Source organism: Phocoena sinus, chromosome 7, assembly GCF_008692025.1.
Source record: "Phocoena sinus isolate mPhoSin1 chromosome 7, mPhoSin1.pri, whole genome shotgun sequence".
In the NCBI taxonomy this organism is placed as follows: Eukaryota; Metazoa; Chordata; class Mammalia; order Artiodactyla; family Phocoenidae; genus Phocoena; species Phocoena sinus.
Window position 1 is genome coordinate 22,967,147 of NC_045769.1, and position 23,267 is coordinate 22,990,413.

Below are 23,267 nucleotides of genomic sequence, written 5' to 3' on the forward strand. Positions count from 1 at the left end.
CCTCTCCCGTTGCGGAGCACAGGCTCCGGACGCGCAGGCTCAGCGGCCATGGCTCACGAACCCGCGTCCCCTGCATCGGCAGGCGGACTCTCAACCACTGCGCCACCAGGGAAACCCTAATTCAGGTTAATTTTCCTTATTTAAAAAAGAAAAAAGTTTGCTTGGAAATGGCGAAAGGGAACAGAAGTGGTTGTTTTGTAGTGCTTCATGAACAAAAAATTGGAAAACCTAACTAATATATTTTGTTCTCTCAACATATGTTTTTCAGGAATACAAATGGGTTACTAATTAATTACCTAATTAATCGAACAATTAAAGTTCATTCATTATATATTTTTGTACAAAGAGAGTTTCATTCTAGGACAGATTTCTACTCTGGCATGTGACAGAAATAGGATAATCTTGGGTGACATAAAATTCAGTGTAACTAGTTTGTAGTGGCTGATTTAACATTTGACATAGACATCAACTCTGGATATACTGTTGGTTTGGGTGGTCAGTACCTAGTATGACGTGGCAGATGCATGTGTAAAACCTGTATTCTAAATATACGGTCTAGCATGCTTTAATTCTCTGAGTCTTCTGAGCATGTCCAGATGAGAGTTTTTAACTTTCAGTATTTGTTTACCCTAAATGTGTAACATAGCCAACCAGGGCCTTCCAGGGAAGACAAGATCCTGTTTAGACAGTTGTTTCTAGAAAAAAACGGTCTTTAGTCAAAGACTTGTCAATCCTATTTTTAAAGATTGATTAGGTAGCTGATTTTTTCTTCCTTCTGTCCTTGGAGAAAATGAAAAATAACAGGTGGTCTTCTACTTTAGACTAACCATTCATATACTTTATGACAGTTAGGTCTCCCTGGAGCCTTCTCTTTTCCAGGACAAATTATGCAAACTCCTTCAGTCTGTCCTAATAGGTCCTATTTTTCAACCATTAAATCATCTCATTTTTCTTCCCTGTATCTTTTCCAGTTTCTTCAATACCCTTTTAAGAATATAAAGTCTGAAATTTGATACCTTTGCATATATTAGATCAGCTTGGACTTCAGGAGGATATTTATCTCCACCTTCTAAGTCAGAGAGATGCTCAATATGACACACGTCAGTTGGATGAGAGGGATAAGAAGAGAAAGAGAAGCCAGGTGTGCAGTAATATTAGACTCAAGAGATTTACACAATCAGAAATAATAGAAACTGTGCCTGAAGAAATGTCACAAGGGTTCTTTATAAGTCATTGGAGAAGATACCAAAACACTACAAGTATTATAAAAACAATCAGAGTTGCTTGTGTTGTTTCTTTGGCTAAATAACCTAAATACCTTTTTCACTAATTATAATTCTGCAAGAGAAAAAGATTAGTAGGTGATCTCACATAATGCCAAATTCTGGACCAAAAAAAATGTGTAATAGAGAAGATGAGAGCTGCTAATTCAAGGAAGGGCATAGGGATTCAGCATTACAGTGACCTCAGCTTAATTAAGAGCTAGAACTACTTTTTCAAGCATATATTAATGCCAAGTGGGGACATTTGTGGAATGTTACACAGTGAAGCTTTATTTTTTGGTTGGTATATGACCAGTAGCAAGAGTGTGATTTTGACTTTGCTGTCCTGGGTTAATGGCATTGCATTGTCTTCTCTGCAGCCTCACCTGGATTTTGGGTGATTGGCATGCCATAGTCATTTCAACCTCTCCATCCTATGAGGGCCAAAAGGGACCCATAAACTTATAAGCCAAGTTCCCCTCTATAGATATTACTCTGAGAGCAGGTTTCCATTGTAATAAAAACCTAGAATAAAAGCCCTAAACTTTCTAGTCTTCCTTACTTCTACTTAAGTGTATGAGTAATTGAATTCTGTAATTCTTTGATAACTTTAAGCCTAAAGTCTTATCTATGCCCAAAGCAAAATAGCTGGCATTTATCCTACTCTCTATCCTGGCTTATGCACTAGGAACAGCTTCATAGCCTCCACAAGAGAGAAATTCAGTCACTATAAAAAGATGGTACTGCGTTCTTTCCAAGATTCTCCGTATAGATCGACAATAAATAATAGGGACCACAACAAAGTCAGCTTATAAGAGCTTTAATTCTCCAGATGGAAAGCTTCACGATTCACCCAGTACTGGCTTATTTTCACTTTAAGATGGGATAGAAATATTAACTGGCCATGCCCACATTGAAAAACCACAGGCAGATCTTAGAGGGCTTTTGCGTTGAATGGTGTGCAGTAGTGGAATATCTGTATTTTGCACTAACCCCTCTTTGAAAGCTAATGCAGTACGGTCTTACCATTTTTGCAGACAGGACAACATTGTTCTGGTTCATAGACTGGGTTGACACACTCAGGAACTGCGCAGTCTGCTACAACACAGTGAACTTCATTGCTGGGCTCACAGCGACACCATTCACATGGAGAGGGCTAGGAACAAATCTAAAATTAGCCCCTTTTCTCCTATAACTTAATGCTTGCACATTCATATGCTGTCAGAAGACAAAACATCAGTGTTTATACTGGCTTTACTGCATCAACTCCATTTACCATGTGTATGATCACTCTTCCCCCATGGAAGGCCACCTGGACATCCAAGCAAAGGTGGGTTGCCATGTGAAGCTCAGGTTGCCATGAGCAACCAGAGTACTCATGTATGACTTTTTTTTATGTCTTACGTTCCTACTTTTCAAAGGAAGGTTTGGACAACAGATATGTCACCTCCTGGTTTGGTTTCCAGATGCACTTATTGCTCTGCCTTCCTCTGCTAAACAGGAATGACACTGGAGCATGTGAAGTAAGTTTTTGCCATTTTTCATTTTATTTCCTAAGAAGGAAAAGGATTACTGAGAAACAAGAAAATAGTAAATGGAGATCCATACCCTTGGTAGAAACTCCTTTTCAAGCTAACCTAGACTCTAAAGGGTGTTTTTTTCCAATGTGAATTTTAGAGGAGATTGCATTTGGGATCCAAACATCCAGGTACTGCCTCTTGAAAGATTTAGTGAATACCTTTCATCTTGCCTCCTTGCTTTTATGAATGGACTAAAATTGATTGACTTAAAAAGTCACTATTGGGCTTCCCTGGTGGCGCAGTGGTTTGAGAGTCCGCCTGCTGATGCAGGGGGCATGGGTTCGTGCACCGGTCCGGGAAGATCTCACATGCCACAGAGCGGCTGGGCCCGTGAGCCATGGCCGCTGAGCCTGCGCGTCTGGAGCCTGTGCTCTGCAACGGGAGAGGCCACAACAGTGAGCGGCCCGCGTACCGCAAAAAAAAAAAAAGTCACTATTTAAGAGACAGAGACTCTAAAAATGGAATTGAACAGTGATTAATTTAGAGAAAAAAATTAAAAAGCAGAAAATTTTTGTCTTCACAGTACTTACCAACCAAGAATGAGTTTGGGGTTTTGTGTTTCCTTTCTAGAAACTTTCTATACCACAAATAATCTAAAGCAGTGGCCACTCTGTGACTGTCTCATCCTTTATACTTTCTAGGTTTCCCTTCTCATAAAACAGAAATTGAGAATTCTGGAATGAGAACTTAGAGGTCTCAGAAGTTATACAGGTCTATACTTCTCAAAGCAAGCCATTTGTTCCTGGAAAATTCTGTCTCCAATTCTGTGCCCCAGTGTCTCACTTCAAACTTGTGTTAATTAAAGTCCACAGCCTTTATCTCAGTGACTACTGTCCATAATGCCTGCCAGCCCTTGTTTCTTCATGAACTTGACAGTTTGGGTAATATCAGTGTTTCTTGACTCAGGTGGTCTGTGAGAGTGGAAGCCTTTCAAACTACTTATTTTTAAATTAATTTTCTCTTTGCTTTCTGCTTGAAGGATGATGGTCTAGCTTTCAATGAACTATTTTACTTTCAAATTTAGTAGAAACAAGAGAATTAGCCATAGAATCTGTGGAAGAAATATTGCTATTTCTTAGCATGGTCAGTAAGTTTATTGAAGAGCACAGTTAAACTCTTTACCATGTGGTTGAGTTGTGTTAAGTATTCCAGAAAAATCTACTGGATCATCCCAAGGGCGGTAAGTTTCCTGAAGCTCCCTCCACTGAAAACCTCAGTAAATTAAGGAAAAGGATTTGTTACCACAACGCATTATTTGACGAAGGAAATTTTAAGTGAGGAAACAGCGTGAGAGATGGATATTCTAGCTGCTATACTGCCTCTTATTTTGCAAGTCCCATTGTGATATCTTAAATTCCCAAGCAACATTGTCAGAGGTGTCTCCCTGTTCTTGATTAGTCGCAAAGTATTTTTGCACAGCCTTCTGAAGTACAGCAAGGACTTGGCCTGCATTTATTGCTAACATGAGAGAAAAAGGGAGTGGCTAATATTGTTCCTGTACCTTGCTCTTCCACAGCTGTGATTGTTCTTGCTGTTTCCCTTCTAGCTGAAGGAGGGGCTGATCTATGCAACTCTGGTGGACTGATTTTGGCACTAAAAATCCCAAAGAGCCCCTAGATTTTCCAATGCAAAATGTCTACCTCAAAGTAACTGTGGTCCTTGAGAAAGATTTGTTGGAGTATTAGATTCCCATCACAGACTGAGGAAGAACACCATTCTGACTCAAACAATGTTTTTGAACATTATTAACTACTGGGTATCATGCTAGAGCAATTTCCTTGTATCAACTTACTTATTTTTCATAATAACCCTATGAAAGAAGATTTGTTATTATCTCCATCTCACAGATAAGGAAATAGTCTGAGAGAGGTTCAGTAGCTTTCCCAGGTCCTGTAGGCAGTAGGAGAAAGGGCAGGATTTGAATCTAGGCATCCTAACTGCTATATGGTACTGCCACGTGATAGCAAGCATGGCTATTCTGTGCACTCCCATCTGAGTAGTTGATTGTCCGACGTGTTGTACCTTCTTCAGGCAGACCAGATCCATAGGAATAACCATTAGCAGCTGAATGATTGATTTATAGAGGATAGATACTTCCTGTTAAAGAGAATTTCACTAACTAGGTTAGTTAGTGCATAGATTATTATGGAACTGTAGAGCTTTTTTTTTTTAAATTTTTAAAAATCTTTATTGGGGTATAATTGCTTTACAATGGTGTGTTAGTTTCTGCTTTATAACAAAGCGAATCAGTTATACATATGTTCCCATATCTCTTCCCTCTTGCATCTCCCTCCCTCCCACCCTCCCTATCCCACCCCTCCAGGTGGTCACAAAGCACTGAGCTGATATCCCTGGGCTATGCGGCTGCTTCCCACTAGCTATCTACCTTACATTTTGTAGTGTATATATATGTCCATGCCCCTCTCTCGTTGGAGCTGTAGAGCTTTTAAACTTTTTGCAAATGTGGGTTCGTAGAAAATTGTAATAGGCTGAAGTTAGGTTGCCACGAGGCTCATGTTCTTGGGGACTTGGGCACCTTCAAGTCTTGTAACCTGGTAGCTACACTCATGGTAGTTATCTGGGAGAAGCAATAACAGATACTAATCTAGTAAAACTCCGGGGCCTCTGCCTGAAATCAGTGGAGGCTGGATGTGTATACACTGGAGTCCTGAGAAATACTCTGAGGAAGAACTAAGACTATAAGGCTTAGTGATAAAAGGATGCCAGATTTTTAAAAGGGATTTTGAGTAATGAGAAACATAAATTAGAAAAATTAGACTATCACCCTTGCCACTGGCAACTTCGAATCAATCCTTCCCTGAACCTGGCTTTATTCATATACCAGCCTCTCTCTTCCTGGCCCAGAATCTCGTGTCAGAAACATGTTAATTCCTCTTTTGTTATCATTCAGTTGTTTTCAGAAAGAACGCCTCTGTTACAGCCTATTTCTTCTCATTTCGAGCCTCTGTGTGCCTGCCTCCGCCCCTCCAAACACTCTATCAGATTTAATCTACTGACCTCACACTAAAGCCCACTCCGTCCTCTCCAGCCTCGCCAAGTCTCTTTCCTTTCATAAACTGGCCAGTTTGCACATCATTGTTTTCTTGCCTCGCTTGACTTCCTCTGCCACCCCTGCTTCCCACCGTGCTTCTATAAAGGTGTTGCTTATACAGCCAGAAGTTCCTAGGGGTGAGCAGTGTGCTACTTTGACATTAACATTACTGTAAAAATCCTTCACATTTATTTACATTACTGTAAAAACCCTTCCCACCTTACAGCATAAAACTCTGAAAGGTTTGATGCTTTGAATAAATCTTTACATCTTAAGTACTGAGCTGGTTACAAATTTCCTTTTATCAGGTTCTTCAATGTGATAACTATAGATTAAATCTGAAAATATGGCCTGTAAAACCAAAGATTAAACAATAAAGCTATCCTTAGAGCAACGGAGAACACTGGAACAAGTACTTGAGAAAAAATTATTCTTACTAGCTATTTTTTTTTAGAAGAACATGTGAAAGTATGACCAGTACGTGGCTTTTGTCAGTTAGAGATCTGGTCAGTAAGATGATTAAATGACACCATCCTAAAATTTTATACATGGAAAATCTTTTTCTGAGAAATCTCACAGAGCCTTTTATTTCAGTGAAAGCTTTGAAAAATAAAGTAACATTCAATATATATACAAACATTAACAAATAATTAAAATTACTTTTTAATTATTTGTTAACAATTAACAAATTATTTGTTAACAAATTTGTTTAAAAGTTATTAATGTTAATACAAACGTTAACACATAATTATTTGTTAACGTTTGTATAAGGTGATATGAATATTATATGTCTGTTATGATCTGTATGTCTTTAGCTTAGTGGTTTTTGAATATCTAACGTGGGACTCTGTTTAAGCAGAAACCACAACTTTTATCTGTAGTTCTCACTGTCACTGAATATATCTGCATGGCAAATCCAAATGCTGTCCCAGCTGTTCCTAAAGTTCAGGGGGTTTCCTGCTAGATACATATTTATTTTAAAATTAATAGAATAAAACGGGGCTCTTTCTAAAATACTGGTTTAGGTGACTAGAATTCAAATCCTCCTCCTTGGTATTAGAATGGAAACATGGCAATACACATCCTTTAAACTATGGTTCACTTCTGAAGACCTTGAAGCTGAAATCCCAATGCCACTGACTGTGACTTTTAAGAATTCTAGGAGAATTGGAATTCCAGAACCCAGGAAACAGTAGAATGCTCCGCCATTTACAGTCACTGAGAACTAGTAACTTAGATTAGCAGAGTGACTGAATAACTCCAGAAAAACAATCAAATATGTTCTTTGTGAGAACTTGGAATCTAATGGGGTCATCAAGCGTTAACATGGGATTATTAGAACGTGTTATTGGAGACTGGTTGCAAGGAAGTTTCCAGGTGTTTATAGAAAATGCACCCTTGTACTCTGAATACAATGAGACTTACTTATCCATACCTGAGGAGAGGCTGGATGTTTGGTCCACACAGTAATACCTCGTGGCATTGTTATTTATGTGACGGCTGTTACTGGCATTTTGCATGTAGGGTGCCTGGGAGGAAATGGCCACAGTCTGTAAGGTTTGTTATACAAATTCAAACCTCAAAGTGACAAGGGACATGGCAGTGTTCAGCTTACTAGTTTAATTTGGTAAGGTTTAAGATAACAACACTCTTACAAGTCAAGGAATTCTAAACTAGGAAAAACTGAAAAAAGATTTTCATTTTGTTGGCTTCGTTTCAGTGGCTGTGGTATCATGGTTAAAAGCAAGTTCTCTATAGCCTTAGGACTTGAGTTCGAGTCTCAGATGCTTTAGTTGTGAATCTTGGGAAAATTACGTAACCTTTCTGTGCATTAGTTTCTTATTTATAAAACAAAAGAATAACAATATTACCAGCCTCACAGAGTTACTGGGAAGCACATAAAATATGTAAGAAATATAACATTATAATTCACTTGCATACTTAGCTAGTGATGGCTTTCTGAAAAATAATTCAAAAAATATAAAATTGGAAGCACACAACTGTATTTAAAAGAATATTCAGGTTATTTCTCTTATTCAAAGTAGTATATGATTGCAGAGGTGGTTGCAATGAAGTTTTATAGGACTTGGTTTGGTGGGGAGATTTGTGGACTAATAGAATTAATCATGTCAGAAACACACTGAAGAAAAATTCTTATTAGAAGCCTCTAGATAAAGAGTAATTGTGAATGGTTAAAATGACCATTATAAATCACTCAGAAAAGAAAAGAAAGGCAACAAACCTATTTTCTTTTCTTGAAGCCTCATCATTTAGGTGTCAACTCAAATGCCCTCTCTCCGGGGAGCTCTTACACGACTATTCCTCCGTCATCTTTCTCCAACACATTGCCCATTCAGTGCTCTCGTCAGTTTATGAAATTACCTTATTGATTTGCTTCTATTTGTTTATTTTTATCTGCCTTCCCCATAGTTTATAAGCTCCTTACAGTATACTGTTCTTGGCTGTATTCTTGGAACCAAGAAGATATCTTAGTACATAATAGATACTCAAGAAATCTTTGTTAACATATGCATAATTAATTATGCATATTCTATATTTTCTTGTTAAACCATACCTCTGGGCAGTTTCACCTGTGTTTATCATACATGGACAGGATTGTGATTCAATAAGATGTTTGCATTTTACTTAAATGTTGTAAAGGGCACTTTGAGGGGGAAAGGTTTCTGATTATGAGTCATGAAATAAATATTTGGCTTTCGGCATTATGGCAATGAATAATAAACTTACTTTCTATAGGTAACTTGAAATTCCTTGAATATCCATCATGTGGATCACCAGTTAAGTCAATTTTCAAGCACTTCACTGACTAGACTAGCAGTTGATGATTACAGATTTTTGTTGCACTAGAAAATACCATGATAACTAAGATGAGAATACATGTAGAGGTATTGTTAAAGGGTCTAAGAAAAAGCTAGCCTCATTTTATAGTGTGTGTCAAGTTTAATGGTTACTATTTTTTTTTTTTTTGTGGTACGCGGGCCTCTCACTGCTGTGGCCTCTCCCGTTGCGGAGCACAGGCTCCGGACGCGCAGGCTCAGCGGCCATGGCTCACGGGCCCAGCCGCTCTGCGGCATGTGGGATCTTCCTGGACCGGGGCACAAACCCGCGTCCCCTGCATCGGCAGGCGGACTCTCAACCACTGTGCCACCAGGGAAGCCCTAATGGTTACTTATTAAACAAAATGATTTTAGTATATTATAAAATATTTTTCAGAAAGAAGCCTTGATTTTTTTTTTTATTGGAGTATGGTTGCTTTACAATGTTGTGTTAGCTTCTGCTGTTCATTGAAGTGAATCAGCTATATGTAAACCTATATCCCCTGCCTCCTGGACCTCCCTCCCCCCACCCCATTCCCACCCCCATCTTGGTCATCACAGAGCACAGAGCTGAGCTCCCTGTGCTATCCAGCAGGTTCCCACTAGCTATCTATTTTACACATGGTCGTGTATTGATGTCAAACCTAATCTGCGAGTTCATCCCACCCTCCTCTTCCCACCCTGTGTCCACACGTCCGTTCTCTATGTCTGCATTTCTATTCCTGTCCTGATTTTAGACATGTCCTTTTTGCTAAAGGATGAGTTAAAGTACAAAGTCCAACAAAACACATGCTGAATACTCTGAGAAACAAAACTTGATTCCTAGAAAGTCCTCTGTGAATATTGTTGAAGATTGAATGGATGGATACATAAATGGATAGCATGTTTTTTTTTTTAACATCTTTATTGGAGTATAATTGCTTTACAATGGTGTGTTAGCTTCTGCTGTACAACAAAGTGAATCAGCTATACGTATATATCCCCATATCTCCTCCCTCTTGCATCTCCCTCCCACCCTCTCTATCCCACTCCTCTAGGTGGTCACAGAGCACTGAGCTGATCTCCCTGTGCTATGCGGCTGCTTCCCACGAGCTATCTATTTTACATTTGGTAGTGTATATATGTCCATGCCACTCTCTCACTTCGTCCCAGCTTACCCTTCCCCCTCCCCATGTCCTCAAGTTCATTCTCTATGTCTGCATCTTTATTGATAGGATATATTCTAAGTGCCAAGTTTTAGCATAGTAACTACATCAATGGCTTTCCTTCTGTCCAAGTGATAGTGGGCCTTGGACCCACGTGGCACTCCATTTCTTTGATAACGGGCAAAAATTTTCAGAGAGAACATAGCACAGACTGCTTTTCCAAAAACTTCTTATTAAACAACTATTTAAAATCTGATCTCTACCAAGGAAATGATTCTGCTTTAAGAAGCACTCTTCTCTTAGAGATAATTTATGGCATAAATTTCATCACTTTATGGAACAAATCTCATTACTTTCAGACTCTGAGAAATTTGGAAGACTCTATTTCAAAGTTGCTGATGTCTGTCAGAAATCTCACTGTTCACTTCATTAAAATATACATTAAATTACAGAGTACAAGAGTATTTAACATCCACTGCCATTCCTGTAGCCAGTAACTTGCATGTGGCAGATGTCACCTAATAATCAATGGGTCCAATGGATTTTAACCAAAATTCACAATCATCTGAAATAAGACCCATTGTGTCACTGATTAAAATGCCCCTCATTGTCGTATGTCTAATGGGGTTGTGGTGACCTCTTCAGTGATCTGTCCTATTGATTGGAGCATATTTGAAACACTGAGGTTTTAAGTCTAATCAATTTATGGACATAGAGCTGGAACTTCTTTATGAATTTCAATACTGCTGAAGCAAATAAAAAAACAGATGCATAGATTTTTTTTTATAATCACCTCCATTGGTCAGCAAATGTGTATGATTGTATCATTTGAGTAACAAGTTAAGTAGTAGATATTCTTTCTGAGAAGTTGGTATTTTGATAATATATGCTGGAATATTATTTCTAGGGTATCTGTCAAAAACTACTTCATGCTTGTTGAAAACAGAAACATTTTAGTCAAGTTGTAAAGAGTGCACATAGCTTTGCCCATGTAGATACAGTAAACTAGATAGGTAATAAACTAAAATTCAGAAATGATATAAATTTTAAAAATTATTCAGCATTTTAATTAAATGTGTATTATATACAAGATAATGTATATAAGGTATACTAAGATGAACTCCATAGCTAGCCTTCCCTAAATAAATGGCAATAGTGACAATCTAGATGTCTATAAAAATAAGTTTTGAAATCAATTGATTATTTATAAGAATAACTGATGGTACTATTATAATGGAAGATAGAATTATTAAATTTAATCCTTCTACTCACTTGCATTTACTCTGAGCTAATGTAAAACACAAGAATATTGCAAAAACAGTTGATGAAATACCCAGTCTAAAATTATTATCAAGTACAGAAAGTTTACTCATTCTTGAAAACTCATCATTATAGTTGCAACACAACAATGACATTATATTAATGTTTTTTTCTCTAAAATATTTTCTTCTAAAAATTTATTTACATATATTTTGGCATTTGTTTTAAGGACAGGCAACTCTACAATTATATATTGCCTATTCTGATAAACTGATTTTATATAGAACCATTTTTTTAATCTGAGTATTTTCAAGGAGTTTTATGACAATAAAATATAGCTTTTTCTGAAAAATGAAGACCAGCATAGAGAAAAATAAAATACAGATAAGGAGAAGGTAAGCAAAAACCACTCTTCAGTTGCAATCACAGATGTATTTTTTTAAGTAGGCAAATGCACACTTAAGAAGAAATATCAGTGTGTATTTAAGAGGAAAATAAAGGATGTTTTAGTTGCCTCTAAGATCTTCAAAGGAGAACCCAAAGGTGTAGACAAAGGCTAGCAGATTCAAGATAAAGATTTTGATAAAGTATTGATATCACACCTATACTTGTGAAATAGCCTAGAAAAGCAGCAGTCTCTAGTTCTTCACTGATACTCTGGATTGACAATTGCTTTTAGTACAAAGGTCTTTGACAAGGAACTGAATAGTTCAAGTACAGCCTGTATGTCTCCATGCTAAGGATGTTCCATTTATTACCCATTTATGCAACAAGGGAAAAGTGAGCAACTGCATAACTTCAAAACTTTCCTGTTGACACTGTGAGGACAGACTGTTGATATCCGTTAAAAGCCTATCATCTAAAACAGCATTAAAATAAGGTCATGTGTGGGTGGGGGAGAATACATCACCGTGAGAATTCTACAATGTGAAAGTTCACGTAAGAGACAAATACGATCAGTTCTATTCTACAGGAAACACTGAGCGAAGGTGATAACAGAGAGGGCCATAAACTCTAGCCTTCTAGCCTTGCATGGATGATACTGAATTCACGGCTTTTCAGGGTCTGCGGGATGGGAGGTATAGGCACTCCTATACAAAAATCCATTTGTATTGGGAATGCCAATCAGATTATTACTTAACAAATCTTTTCTTCGTTTTCCATTTACTAGTAATATTCTTTTCCATGTTATAAATAGAGAGTAATTAAAAATTAATAAAGTGCTTTATAATTGCTAATATTAAAATATTTTCATTTTAAGTCCAAACAGCAGTTTCCTACTGTATTTTATACTACATTATTTGATGCTTAATTCATAGCTTACACCTTATTCCACAAAAAAATATTGGGATGGCTTATGGGCAATAATATGAAAGAATATTGTAATTGAAAATTACAATATTGTAATTGAAAAAATCTTGAGTAATTTCTTGATTAAACTTTCTGACTTTAGTGTGTATCTTTTGTGCAAGTAAAGCAGAAGCAGTCAAAACTTTGTAGCTGTTTATAAAAATTGTTAGTGCTACAGACCAATGGAATTCAGCCCAATTCCACTGGGCTGAATGGTCCAATGGAATTCAGCTATTGGATAATGTAGAGTAGGCACATTTGGAGCTTAAGTCCTGCCATCAAACACTGTTGTATTACCTTGGACAGGTTATTTAAACCCACTTGACAATGGGGTTTCTTATTTGTAAGATGGAGTTAATAATAACATAATATTAAGAGAGCTCTAATTTTCCTCATTGGATTCTTATGAGACAAAAAGGAAATAATGTAATATTTGAAGAAGCTTGTACATTATGCAGCATTGGGTAAATGACTGTCATTGTCATCATAGCTTTCAACTTGACCAGTGGTTTTTTTTTTAAATTTTAATTTCCCTTTGTTCATTTTCAGTGGCTGTGTATTTCTCAAAAAGTATATTGATCATAAATTATTTTTATTACATTATCACATAATCATTTCCAATATGAATTATTTGAGATATTAAATTTGTAAAGAATATATATTTTAGTTTTGAGGGCAATCTGTGTTGCATCTCTAAAATGTAGCAATGTTTGCACTCAGGTTGTGTTTACACTAAGAATGACATTGGGCAATATTTTTTCGATAGTTAATTAGATTCTTATTTACAGCAATGAAACTTCAATCTTTCATCAGAGTCTTGCCAAAAACAGATTTGCAACAGGGTAACTTGAGCTCACATTTTTTGGAGTCCTGATTAAAGTATCTTCTAGTTTCAATGTGAAAGGCCTAGAGTCTCATTAACAAAAGGAAAATTCTCTGTGATTGTCCTTTTTCTCCCTAAGGAAGTTTTCTAAATCTCAGCAGTCAAAGGTTTACTATTTTAGCAGACTTTTATTTTTAATGTTGGGAAAAAATTAAAGTTAGACTGAACAATTTTAATTTTTTCTCTGTCCTATTTAACATACAGTGAAAATAAGTGGCATTTCAGGGAGCTGGGCTGTCCTCTCCTCATACAGAAATAGGACTTCATTTGGTAAGCACTGGGAGTTTCTACAATGACTGTGGTATTTCTAAGGCCGCAAAAAAACACTTTCAAGGCCCCCTTTTTTTTTTAATGCGGGCCTCTCACTGTTGTGGCCTCTCCCGTTGCGGAGCACAGGCTCCGGACGCGCAGGCTCAGCGGCCATGGCTCACGGACCCAGCCGCTCCGCGGCATGTGGGATCTTCTTGGACCGGGGCACGAACCCGTGTCCCCTGCATCGGCAGGCGGACTCTCAACCACTGTGCCACCAGGGAAGCCCTGTTGTTGCTTTTAATTTGTGTTTTCCTGATGCAGAAATTTAATATGAAAACAATAACTAAATTTGCAAAAATATTCCTGGACAATCCTTACTGCATTCAGAATGTAGGTTTTTTGTTTTTTTTTGTTTTTTTAAATAAATAGTAAGCACCTTAGATGCACCCTTCTTTATTGCCATGGGAGTTTTTTAAGTGAAGCCAATTGAGCCATGTAAAACATGGAGCAGGCAAAGAATTTCCCTCATGTTAGCAGTGCACGACATTTCCGTCAGAAAGATATGAGACTTAACATGAAATATTTCAGAGTGATAATTGAACAGGTATTCCAGAATATAGGATGTGCTCACTCAAATGAAAAATAAGCCATCTCTATCACATTTCTTTCATAATGTCCATAGTATACTCATGGAATCTGGGCAGGTGTAATGGAGCGTTAGAATTAGAGTCAGAAGCCTCCCTTCTTGTTTATAAAATGGGAATAAAAATGTCTCAGAACTAAATCATTCAGTGAAGGAACAAAGATGCAAAATATTTCATAAAATTGTCAACAATTATTTGTATTTCCCTCAGGCACAAATCTGGTTGTGTCACTTCCCTGACTCAAGCCATTTGGTAATTTTCCACTTGGTCCAGCTTTGCCCCAAGCTCCTGAACCTGGCATCCACATTGTGAGCGGGTGCCACACTCTCTTCTCCCGCTTGTCTCTCACTTTTTATCTGCTCTATACCCTCTGCTCTGGCCACTTGGGTTAACTCACTTTTCTCTGAACGTGCTTTCCATTGACTTTTGCCAATTTTCCTGTTTTGTCTAAAATGTTTTCAGTACCCTGAAATCCTCACTCTTAGGATCTTCCTAAGCTCTTCAGACTGAATTATTTCTTTCTTCATATGAGTTCCTAGAGCAATCAGCCCATGCCATCTGCTATTAGTGGTACCTGTGTTATTCATTTTGATAGACTAGGCGTACCTTGATGGTCTCATACATTTTTGTGCACCCCCCCCAAGACCTATCACCTCTCTACATGTCAGAGACATTTAGGACATCTAATGGAATCAAACCATGGATTATATAAGTTGACTTGAAAAGATGTTAGTGAACTTAATAAGTGAGCAGACAATATACATATTTTCATTTATTAATATAATAAATCTATTATATTACACTAAATGAAAAATACCTACTTGTCACACTGTCAAAGGAGAGCAGATGGCATATCAAAATATAAGACATTTTTATCATCTTTGCTTATCTGTTTCCATCCGAGTAAGTGGAAAGTTATTAAATTATTATACATCAATGCAAAGAGCAAAGCCGTACTCCTTGGAGACAAATGTGCAAAGAGACTTAACGTGTCTGCTGTTAAGTATGTATAATACATTTAAAATAGGCAAATTTAGATGCCTTTGAAGATTTACACATGTGGAAAGACATCCCCGAGACCACCTATAAATGAAGTAAAACCTATACCTAACAGTACCCAAAGGATTTGTAACTTTGAAGAATGCAAGTCACATGAAAGTACAATTTGAGGGAAGTAGAAAGGGAAGAAGAAGAATTTGATTGTAGATCAGAAGTTGGCAAACTTTTTCTACAGAAAACCAGACAGTAAATATTTTTGACCTATTTGGGTCATATAATCTCTGGAGCAACTACTCAGGGCTGGACTGCATTCTGAAAGCCACTATGCACAAGACATAATGAGTAAGCATTGCTATTTTCCAGTAAAACTGTACTTATAAAAACAGGTGGTGAGCTGAATTTGGCTAATGGATTGTAGTATGCTGATCCCCGTTTTAGATTTTTGGTTTTATGTAACTGGCATCATCATTATTATTTTGAATAAGTCATTTTCCATTTAAATTGTTTTATGTAACATAAATTAATAAATTACCATAAATAACCACATTTACTGCAATTTTGGAAACTTTAAAAAGGACCAGGCAATAAAAGATAAGCTGAGATATATAGATTTTTATCATTAACTGCCCATCGGAGTCAGATAAAGGAATAAAGGATGATCTTGGTCATCAACAAAATACTTCTTAAACTGTTTCATTGAACGCTTATGAACTTTAAGATGTTAATAGATATTCAGAGAAAAAGTATTCTGTTACATAAATCTGTGAAATACTGGACTTAAATACAGGTAAGTAGTAATAGTAGTAAAAATGTCAGATAACTTTTATGAATCCCTTATTGTGTTCCAAGTAGTTTTTACTATTATCTCTATTTTAGAGATGTCTGCACTGAGACGTAAGAGGTAAAGTAGTGTGTGCCTAGGTCACTTAGCTGGTAAGTGATAGAACCTACTGTAAAATACAGTTTTCACCATACTGTTGAGCTCTTAGCTGTTGAGCTGTGTACATACTGACTCTCAAAGCTTTAAAAACTGTTCAAGCACTGTTAGTATATATTAATATATACATTCAAGCACTGCACATTTCCAAGAGATAGTAAAGGACGCATCATTTCTCAAATTTACTTGACCATGAAACAAAATAAAAAATCCTTACTAAAATTCCAGCTGATCATTAGAATAATCTGGGAAACTTTAGAAAAATATAAATTTAAATCATTTCAGTTGGCATTGAAGAGAGAGAGGTCAAGGGATGTGAAATTTTGCAGCATTCCTGCCTTAGATGATACTGATCATATGCCAGTTTAGAGATATCCCTTTGTTCTAATGCCATGCAACTAGAGATTTTTGTACACTCCATCCATTTTTCATACTCCATTCCTGTCAGGTAGTGAGAGGTGGGCGTTTGCAGAGTGAAAAAAATCAGGAACACAGGTCCTCAGTTCCTAAAATCAACTATATGGCAAGAGCAGCTAATTTAGTTCCTTTGTTACTTCCTAGTATAGTCTCCGTGAAAATAAGTAGGTAGTGTTTAATATAATTTTATTTTGGTGTATATTGTTTGCTTTAATTACAGAATTTTTCATTTTTAGACAAAGGATCCTCTTTTTATTAGAGCCTTTGTAAACTTAGGCTCCTTTTGCAAATTTTCCTCTATCTGTATCAAAGACAGGTTTTAGATATGGCAATATTTTATTGTTCTTGTCAACTTGTAACTCTGGGTTGTCATGGAGCTAGGTCCTGATATCACATTTCTATAGACAATTGGATGCAATAAATGTTTGCATCCAATGTATTTATTGGAAAGGAAGATGCAAGTGAGCATTAAACCTGAAGGCTTAAAATGTAGATAAAAGACCACAGGAAAGAAATATATTTATATTGCCTTTGCAAATAGTAAGCTATGCCAGCCATTGTGGTGTTTTTACTAAGTTTCTGTTGGTCTTTGTTTTACCATCTGTAAAATAAGTTCAAAGTTCTTTTCCATATCCAAAATTCTGTTGTCAGCTCTTAAGAGTAGGAAGGACTTAGATTTAAAAAAACAACAACAACCCATAATGCTTGCCTTTTATAAACAGAACTTGTATAAACTCAGATACTAGACATCCAATCCCATGCCAAGAAATAACAATCAGAGTCAAGGGTCAATATTAAAACAGAGTGGTTTCAAAATCCCAACCAAGTAATGTTTAATTAAAAAAAAAAAACACACAAACTTTTGAGCAGTCAGAATTGTTAACTATGAATTGATATGCAATACTTCAATGTTCTAATTCCCAATACTGTTAATTCTTCATAAAACATATGATGACATTATTGTGCCCATCCTATAGGTAGAAGGAGTAAAATTATTTGAGTTTTGTTCATGGTCTCATGACGTAATAGGGAGGAAATTAACAGTTGTGTTCAGTGGATTTGTATCCACTTTAAACAAATTTATACAGTCATAAAATAATATCTAAAAGCTTTTTCAGGACATAAATGAATTTTTTTGTCACTTTATTCACTCTTCGTGGCATCATTAAATTCTTGCAAAGATGGCTTTATCGTGATGTGCTGTATGGCAGGCTGGAAGCAAGGAAATCAACACTGGTGATATGTGAGACTGAGATTACTGATGCTAATCGGTGGATTAATAGTCCAAAGTACAGACTAAAATAAGCCAGTCCCCAATTAATAATGACTAGGGCTTGAGAAAGATCACCTGGATAAGCAAACCCACTGATCACTTCAAATCGCCTCTAGTTATTTGTTTCAAGCTCTTCCTCGAAAGCTTGGCAAAATACAACGAAAAAATAGACCAATAGTTTTTTCTTGTGCTGTCCTTCATAAAGCACACTGCCTGATATATAAGTCAAGCTATAGGAAAACAAAACAAAACAAAAATATTGTCAGGGAGAATAAGGAGGAGTAGAAAAAGATTTTCTTAAAGTAAGAACATTTCCCAGCTCCCTCAAGTTTCACACACATACACATACAACGCATGTATGAAGCAATTTCAATTTAGACTGTATATAGATTAATACACAAAATTTGCACAAAATATGTAGACCTAATTTATGAAATAAGAGAAAAAAAACATGCTTGTTAGTATCACACCATTGACTAATTATGTGTTTTGGTGAGTAAAACCACAATGAAAAATAGCAAATTTCTGACATATTCAGAAGCTTGTACAATTAGAGTTAAAGTTTGGAGGGGAGACTACCAGGTCACTCTCTTTTCAGGTTCATCTTCTCACGGTATTGGAGAGTCAGTAAGGAATGGACAGCAAAGCCTACACACAGCTCATGACTGACCTCAAGTCTGAGGTAGTCACTAGCAGTGATAAGCTCCACAAATCCCAGATGTGGCCGCAGATCAAACACCAATCTCCTGGTGTGCCCAGGGAACAGAAGCCCATACACAAATCTCTGTAGTCATGCTTGTCACACAGTTATCACCATTAACGGCAGCATCTTGCCATATGAAGGACAGTGATAAAAATCAGTGGGTGAGTCTATATAGAACTAATCAAAGGGCCAGCTGATCATCAAGTCTCTTAAAGTTTAAAGCAAGTGACTTTTTCAGACTATTTCATCCCTTCAGGGGTTAACTTGGAAGCCATTTATTCCTACAATTCTAATCCCTCATTTAAAAAAGTGTTGAGGGTCATTTCCAGTTCTCATCGGAGCTTTTGAAAAATTATTTCAAAAATCTGGTCTATTTTCTAGATTTAATGTAGTTTTGTAGAATTAAAACATGTCAAGTGAGCACAATATAAAAAGAAAGAGAAAGGTTTGAGGAACTTTATAAAGTTTTAACAAAATTGACTTCTAATCTTTGAAACTGGTCAGACATTATACAAATTGAGCAGAGGCTCTCTAGTTATATACAGAGATGGATGTTCCCCATTGAGAATTATCCACTTTGAGCTTGTTTGTTGTACAGGCTGAGGGCTGAGCTTCAGAGGAGCAACCGTCATTACTGATTAAGGTTACTTAATCTCTGTTATTTTGTAGCTACTTGAAAGGAGAAGCCATTCTTGAATTCACTCAAAGGCAGTTTCAGTATTAAAAACTACAGCATGTTCTGCAAAACAAAAACTGCATTTTGCAGAGTCAGTGATTGTGGAATTGGTCTTTTCAATCTCCCAACAAAGACCTCAATTATCTTTGTTGTATGAAATTATGATGTTTTCTAGGACTTTCTTTGGATGAAATCTTACAAATGCCCCTGTTTGTTCCATTAATCATTTGTTGAGAACTTGTATATCCTCTCTTGGGAAAAATATCTTTAAAAATCCCACCCATATTCTTAAAATTCACCCATTTCTCTGTTATTAAAATAAATACAGAGGGTCAAAAAATAAAAATAAAAAAATATAAATAAAAGAAACCCTTCCAGTTGTTAGGATGAAACTTTCACTGCCTTGCCTCTCATATTTCAGCAGGACATAACACATTTGATTCCATTTGGTGGCATTAAAATACATACATACATACAATCTTCATACCTCTGGAAAGATACATTCTGTACCCCTCTGTCCAGTACAAACATCTTAGTTTCTGTGCCTCTCATAGAAACTGGTACCATGGCAGATGAGTGGGTGGGGTGCAATAAGCTGTATTTCTGCAAAGTGTTAACTATTAGTCCCTTCAATTGAGATTTCTTTACAGCCCCCCATTTTTTCCTGTTCTTTCACATATTTGGTTATCAGTTCCTAGAATGTGTTACTTTTCCATTCTTTCTCTGTATTAAAACAAACAGACATAAAAAAAAAAAAACCTCCCAGTCCTAAATTCAAAAATCCTTTCTACTCACTTTTACAGATTTAATGTTACATTTAATGTCCATTAATGTTAATTGGACATTAATGATGGGGGCATAGATTAATGAGAAAGTTGGGAAACCTGTCTTCCTATGAATGTACCCATTGAAGAGTGAGTCAGTTCTAAACCTTAGTTGGCATCAACATTTTTTATGGGTGTGATGATTTGGCAGAATACTCTGATTAATTTTCTGTCCTCTTTGCTGCTTTCCTCAAGATTTAAATGTTAAATCCAAAATTCAGGGCAAAAACTGGGCAGCTTACCACAGCATGAAAACATGTTTTTTTTTTTAAAAAAAAGCAATAACATATTTACAAAATGTGCAAAATGAGAAAATAATCACACTGAACCTATTAAAAATAAAAACCAGAAACCTGCTCAACTGTCAGTGTCTGAAATAAAACTAAAACGGTACAAGTTTTAAAGTATAAAAAAATCCAAAATGGCTAATTCTAGCTGAGTGAGAGTTATAAAAATACTGAGCAAAATAAGAAATTATTTCTCCATTTAAGAAACTCAGCATGAGATAGTTATCACAGAGCCAAAGCTGATAGAACCTACATTTCCAATCAAGTTTTTCTGTAGGAAATGCTATTGTAATTTATTATTTATACTTCTTATTTCTCAAAAAGTAGGTTCCAGTGTCATTTTGCCTGAGTACACATAAAAGAAAGATGAGAAAATCTACTATACAATGACCTTTAACTTAATACAATATTACCAGAACACTGGAAAATTTAGAGTTTTCAAAAAGGGTAGAGAGAAATCCATTTTCAAAGCTTGCATCAATGTGTTGAAAAAACCCCAAAGTTTATAAATAACATTATTTTCTCCATCAGGTGACACATGTATATCAATTTTTTTAACCACATTGAATGTTTATTTTTTACTGAGGTATAGTTGATGTACAATGTTATAAGTTTCAGGTGTACAACATAGTGATTTACATTTAAATTTAGTGATCAGAAAAGACTGAAGTAGGGACTTCAGTATGTCTTTGTAACTGTATAGAGTGAGACCACACAACTAAAACACTGGATGGTCATTACAACACTTGGGATGGAGATGCAATGCAAGATGAATATTGGTTAGGAAGGGGTAGGGGAGAAGGAGTAGAAAGTAGAAGCAGTATGGAAATATATGAACAATGTGTGTCATCTTTAGGGGTCCCAAGAGCACTCTTTACCTGAAGCTTGAATGCTTCTCTAATTAAAATGGGGAGGTGAACACATAAACAGAAATTAAGGCATTTTAAAGGAACTTTTTTTATTCTATGTGTTCGGTTATAACCTGACTCATTTTGTTCACCAAAATATATTAAATACCTGTTATGTGGTTTATATGGGGCTGGGGTTGGGAACAGAGGAGGAAAAAGAAAACACCGCCCCTAGCCTCAGAGGGCTCACTGTCCAGTGGGAGAGACAGGTCCTTTCACTTTATATTATTGCAGTGTGACAGAGGTGGTAAAGGTGGTGAAGAGTTTATATTCTGAAGCCAGGATGCCTGGGTTTGAATCCTAGTTCTTCTACTTCAGATATGGTGTTGGGCAAGCTGCTTACACTTTGGTGCTTCAGTTTTCTTGTCTGTAAAACAGTGCTAAGAAAAGTGTAACCTCATAGTGTTATTATGAAATGTGCTATAATACATATAACGGCCTTAATGGTGTCTGGCTATGATTATTGTCCTTGTTATAATGGTGTGAGACGCAGCCCAGGATACATAAGTAGGACAGTCAGAGAGGGCTTTGCAGTTGAGATGAGATTTAAATGGAATTCTGAAGCAGTCTAGTAAGACTTATACAGGTGTGTATAAATGGTGAAAAAGTATGGACAGCATGTGCAAGCACACAGGGAAGAGAAGTCACTGAGAGTCTGAGATACTTGGAGAGGTTGATGAGTAGACTCTAGACTCTACCAGGGAATTTAGAGTTTTATCCTCAAGACTTCCCTGAATGTTTCTGTTCTTTGCATGCTGGTCATCTCATTCTTTGTTTTCTGCAACAGTCCCACCTCCCCAGCCATTAATATCACTTCATCTCTACTCAGTTATATACTTGGCTATAAAGTCATTTTGTTTAAAAAACATATTTAACTAGGTCATCTCTATGTATAACAACCTGCATTTTGTCCCTTGTTATTCTTTAGACTGAATCTAAATAGTTTGGCCCAGTACTCAAGTTCCTCTTTCCACGTTCCAAAAATGCTACGCAAATTTACCTCTCTCTCCTTATAATGGCATTTTAGTAAGATCCAGCTTCCTGTTATTCTCGTCTCCCTCCTCTCCTTGCAGATTTTATTCATCCCAATCTCTGATTTTGCTCAAGCAGTTTCCTCTTTGGAACTTCTCCCTGGATAAATTTTAATTTTTTAAGAACAGGGTCATCTGTGACCATCCTGAAGAAAAAGAAAGTTTGTCTGACCAAACCTCACACCATGTTGATAAGCTTCTGGCACCACAATCCCTTGGTGTTGACCTTCACAGTCACATACTTTAGACTTCCTTTTCCCCACTTCTCTCTCCACGTTGTTCATGCCTTCCTTGTGGGTGGAGATTTTGCCTTCTAGATACCTTACTTTCTAATGTATGTACAGTACATCTACAGTATCTTATATAACAAAAAGCCCAATAAATACTTGTTGGATGAATATATAACATGTAAAAATATCTTGTAATACAACCTTATTAATAACATGCTAAGATTATTATGTGAAAGTTGCTTACAGCTTTAAAGATCAGCTTACAAGAGACAGGAAACTAAATTAGAGAATCAGATGGCTGATATTTACTAAGGCGTACATAGTTCACATAGATAAGTAGAACATTTAAAAAAAGGTGTTGGAATTCTTTCACTTGAGTGACTTTTAAAATCAAGCTTCCGTCATAAAAATGTAGGTGAAGACATGGAGGAATGGAGAATTTAGAGTAAATCCCTGGACATTAGAGTTTAGAAGGAGTGAAACAACCTTTTGTTCAATATCTGTTGTGTACCAGTCATCACAAGACTGCTAACTTCATATAAATTATCTCACAAAATCTTTCCAACATCTCCTCCCATCAGAAGTAATGATCATGATGGCCATTTTGTAGCAAAAGCTACTGTGGCTCCAAAAGTTTAAGGACTCCTTCCAAAATCTTACATCTAAGTGATGAATTTGGGATACGAATCCAGGTCTTTCTGACTCTAGAGCCAAAGT

At 36.5% G+C, this 23,267-nt stretch overlaps 1 protein-coding gene across 1 annotated transcript in view; it reads right to left on the reverse strand.

Annotated features, from left to right (window-relative positions):
- VWC2L (von Willebrand factor C domain containing 2 like) overlaps nucleotides 1-23,267 on the reverse strand; it is a 148,442-nt gene that overhangs the window by 122,715 nt on the left and 2,460 nt on the right. Inside the window, exon 2 of the mRNA XM_032638289.1 lies at nucleotides 2,289-2,418. Within this exon, the coding sequence (XP_032494180.1) occupies nucleotides 2,289-2,418 (130 nt within the window). The remainder of the gene's footprint in view (nucleotides 1-2,288; nucleotides 2,419-23,267) is intronic.